At 42.2% G+C, this 4685-nt stretch overlaps 1 protein-coding gene across 1 annotated transcript; it reads left to right on the top strand.

The window, feature by feature from the left end:
* The first annotated feature begins 8 nt into the window (after positions 1-8).
* On the top strand, positions 9-3745 carry cpvl (carboxypeptidase vitellogenic like). The gene is made up of 13 exons (XM_028424911.1): positions 9-143; positions 292-470; positions 580-701; positions 1290-1404; positions 1497-1555; positions 1640-1719; positions 1813-1879; positions 2020-2142; positions 2333-2464; positions 2560-2658; positions 2737-2910; positions 3007-3189; positions 3275-3745. The coding sequence occupies exons 2-13, from the start codon at positions 293-295 to the stop codon at positions 3374-3376; spliced, it is 1434 nt and encodes a 477-aa protein (XP_028280712.1). The 5' UTR covers positions 9-143; position 292; the 3' UTR covers positions 3377-3745.
* The last annotated feature ends 940 nt before the right edge of the window (positions 3746-4685 follow it).

The raw sequence follows: 4685 nt of genomic DNA, 5'->3' as shown, positions 1-4685 counted from the left end.
TTCCGCTCATATGACCCACACTGAGTAGGTCATGTGACTTCCACACTTTCAGTCCTAAGCAAGACTTCCTTACCTGAGTGCTCTTCTGTCTGAAGACCTGCATTTATCCCGTCGCCGTAGAAACGACATAGCGTCATAGCGAGGTGAGTGTTCATCAAGTTATAACTTCCAGTGTGTGTTTGCGTCAGTGTGGTCGGTTTGGAAATCTGAGCGAGGTTTGCGGTGCTGGAGCTTCACACACCGCCGGTCAGAGAGGCTGTAGCCTGATCTGTGTTTTGTAAACGTTGGCAGGATGCTGAGGGAAACTCTGGGTTTTCTGTTACTGTGGGCCTGTCTGGACTCTGCAGCCTCACGCAGCTGCTCGTCGTTTTTCTGCCGAAAATCTCACCGCGTCAGTGCACCAAATGGAGCGGACCCCGGCTCCCCTCTCTTCCTCACCCCTTATCTGGAGAAGGGTGCCATAGATGAAGGTAAAAACAACACTCCTAATGCTGTGATGGTACTGACAAAAGTCTATTAGTTCTGTGCAATGTCTGGTCTATATGTGCACAGCTATTCATCAACATGTTCCTCTTCCAGCCAGGAGACTCAGCCTGGTAGGAAAGCTGCCAGGAGCCAATGTAAAGAGTTACGCTGGATATCTGACTGTCAACAAAAAATACAACAGCAACCTCTTCTTCTGGTTCTTCCCTGCACTCATGGTAGGCCCACACAAAATGTACTCCGGCCTGCAGGCTGCTGGGTGGTGGCATTTTCTAGTGATCAAACATTTTAACTCTCTGTGTCAAAATGTGTGATCACGATGAGGAGGGAAACATGTTCAGATAAATTCCTCAAATCACCTCATATCCTTCAGTCAGCTTGTGTTTGCACCGTGTGTATTTAGTCAGCTGCACCTGAATGTGAGTACTTTCCCAGCTCCTTCAGGAATTTTGAGAATATATATAAATCATTTACCAGACAGCTTATCTAGAACTGTGCAGCAGTACAGTGGAACCACATGACACACAGTGAACTTATAGAGTATGTTCTGCAAATCACATGCGGTTACGGATGAAATATTTTACAAGAACAATGTCGTCACACCACATGAACACAGCCATTAAAACACAGAGAGAAAAAGTCATTTTTCTACAAATACAAAAATATATCATTCATGTTATTTTGAAATAGTAGATATCACCTGATAGAGTGGTTAAAAAGTTGAATGATAGTTACCTGCTAGCTAATGAAGCCGTGGTACCACTAGGTGGCGCTGACATCTTATCCTCTCCCTGTGGTCCTGACAGGCAAACAGAGAGGAAGCTCCAGTCCTGCTCTGGCTGCAAGGTGGCCCCGGTGGCACCTCCATGTTTGGCCTGTTTGTGGAACATGGACCCTATGTGGTGTATAGGAACATGACTGGTGAGACGTGGTCTAACAGCAGCAGACATATCGTGTAACAAACTTGTTTTTGTACAGATTGTGTCATCATCATCCCTTTTCTGTCTTTTCAGTGGATTTGAGAGAGTATGCTTGGACTACCAGATATTCAGTTCTGTACATTGATAATCCTGTATGTATATTTTTTATCATTTATCTACAGACAAAAACAGACTTTCTCTCAGTCCTGTTTAAGAAAATGTTTTGTTTTTTCTAGGTTGGAACAGGTTTCAGCTTCACTGAGCATGATGAAGGCTTTGCTCTGAATCAGGATGATGTTGGCAGAGATCTGTACAGGTAAAAACACTCATTTCTCCTGAGTCTTTATGCTACTGATGGACTCTCTTTTTAATTCTTGTTCCTCCTCTTCTCCCCCTCCTCCTTGTTTAGTGCCTTAATACAATTCTTCCAGATCTTCCCTGAATATCAGTCCAATGACTTTTACGCAACTGGAGAAGTAAGGATTTCCTTTTCTATACACTTTATACACCAGCATCAAAGGATGACTTGGCACCCAGATCTATGCTCATTAAAGTGAATGTCTTTAAAATAAAAACGTATCTATTGAAGCATTTATTGTTCTCTGTCTTTGCGCAGTCATATGCAGGGAAGTACGTTCCTGCCATTTCTTACTACATCCACAAAAACAACCCCACTGCTAAGGTGAAAATCAACCTGAAGGGGATGGCGATCGGTGATGGACTCTGTGATCCAGAACTGGTGTGTATACAGCAACAGTCTCATCTCCTCATCCGTCCTCATGTCCTTTATGTTTCACCTCATGGCAGATTCTTGATTTGTCGCTTAGTAATATTGGGAAGGTGTGTTTTTGTGTACAGGCTGGTTTAAAACTCTCTCCACTGTCAGGTATTCTAGACGTGGATATAATTTGGCTTCTCCTCCACTGTAGATGCTGGGTGGTTATGGTGAGTTCCTGTATCAAACAGGAATGATAGACGAACTCCAAAAGCAGTACGTCAACAAACAGACAGACCTCGGTGTTAAACTCATCCAGCAGCAGAAGTGGGTGGAGGCATTTGAGGTAGGAGACGTTCGGGTGCATCTTATATTTGATCCGTTTTATCTGGTTATAATAATGTCAATAGTAATCCATGCTGTGCTTTATTCTGACCGCAGGTTTTTGACAGTTTACTGAATGGCGATGTGGTGCCATATCCCTCCTTTTTCCAAAACGCTACAGGCTGCACCAACTACTTCAACTACATGACATGTCAGGTATTCAGAGCGGCCTGTGTGAAAAAAAAAATGTGTGTGTGCTTTAGTTAATCAGGTCTTACAATGCTCTCACCACAGGAGCCTGAAGACCAGGAGTACTTCTCCCAGTTTGTCACTCTCCCAGAGGTGCGACGTGCCATCCACGTGGGCAACCTGACGTTCCACGACGGCTCGGAGGTGGAGAAGCACCTCCTGCAGGATGTTATGAAGAGCATCAAGCCATGGCTGGGAGTGCTGATGGACAACTACAGGGTGAGAGATTAATTGGAAAATAAAGAGCATCTAGATTAACTGAATCTTTAGGGAAAACAAACATTTTAATAAATAATAGTCGTTTTTTCCCCCCAGGTTTTAATCTACAGTGGTCAGCTGGATGTGATTGTTGCTGCTCCACTGACTGAGAGGTTTCTGCCAACCGTGAACTGGACAGGAGCAGCTGAGTACAAAACAGCTCCTCGCTTCCACTGGAAGGTTCAGCCCACTGACACAGAGGTGGCGGGTTATGTTAGACAAGTCGGAGAGTTTTACCAGGTGAGCTGATGTTCAGGACAAAGGGGACATCAGTGCCACATATGTCTGTTTAGGGTGTTACATTCATTTTGTTTTCATCACACAGGTGATTATACGAGGAGGAGGACACATCCTGCCGTATGACCAGCCAGCCAGGTCCTTCGATATGATTGACAGGTTCCTGTCGACACAGAGCTGGGTGCGATAGGTGCTGGAGACCCTGCGTTTGCCTTTAAATAACAAAAACATCATCGACTATTGATTTTTAAAGACTGATGATTTTAAAGACAACCAGTGTGAATCAGCATGTTCTGGTACATGTCCTTGCAGCAGACTATGTTTTTATATGTTTTTTTTTTTTTTAAATCAAATGACTCTGCTCTATGATGCACTGCACATGAATCACTGTACGTTTACTTTGGCTGGATCCAAACCTCCCGAGTTGCTCCAAATGTCTCAGATTGTTTTCAGGTTGTAAAAATTCTGTCTGTTTATCAGGTTTAAAAATCTTTTAAAATTTTTAAAATCTTATTTTTTTTTCTTGGGTATTAATGCAATTCATTAAATGAAATGAAAACAGTTTTTCTTCTTCTCTTTTGTGCATCTCACATTAAAATGTGTAATTATAATCCAACAAAAAACAAACCAACCTCAGAAACCAACTGGGCCTTTGTGGAAAACACTATTCATCCCCCGAAGAATGAAATATAAAAAAAAACTACCAAACTGTATTGATTGTTTGCAGCTAAAGCAGACACACCCAACTCTGATTACTGCCAGCTCTGTTCAATCAAAGCACTTAAATGGACCATTTTCAGAAGCCCTGTCGTTCCCTAAAAGGTTTCACCAGAAGCATGCTATGTTAAGAAACAAGACATTCACCAGAAATTAGCCCTGTTCTGCTTACGGAGCTGTTAACTACATTTATTTGGTACATATCTATAAAAAAGGAGGGCTTAGAACAATAGTGAAACTTCCCAGAAGTGGTCAACCTCCAAAATTCCTCCAGGAACACAGTGACGACACAAGATATCCACGTACAGGCAGATTTCTCTAATCTCAGCTGAGAGTTCATAACTGTCCCAAAGTCAACAGTGAGGCAAAAATACAGAGAGAGAATGGAAATTAGGATGTATTTCTCTCTTTTACTTGAACACACCTGTGACTGCGTGTTGGTTTGATGTACAATATGTACACCAGGGGTCACTGTGCTCCAAAGAAATGTAACTGCACACACACACACACACACAAAATATTAAGATCTATGCTTCCCAGAGCATAGACCAGCTGCCAGCCATTCAGTCAATTAAGAAAAAAAAAGTTTACATCATTTGATCCTCTAATTTTAGCTCCTGAAAAACTTATGTTTGAAGTGCAGATTCATTGTTTGATGAATTTCTTACTTCATGTTGTGTATTTTATGATTTGTTTTGTTTTGTTTTGTTGTGGCAAAGATTTAATTGGCTTTGGATCTATCTGGATTGATTTGGCTTTTTGACAAGATGTTTGTGTACTGA

Source organism: Parambassis ranga, chromosome 16 (genome assembly GCF_900634625.1).
Source record: "Parambassis ranga chromosome 16, fParRan2.1, whole genome shotgun sequence".
NCBI classification, from domain to species: domain Eukaryota; kingdom Metazoa; phylum Chordata; class Actinopteri; family Ambassidae; genus Parambassis; species Parambassis ranga.
Note: the sequence above shows the minus strand (reverse complement) of the source record. Positions and strands in the feature narration are given on the sequence as shown.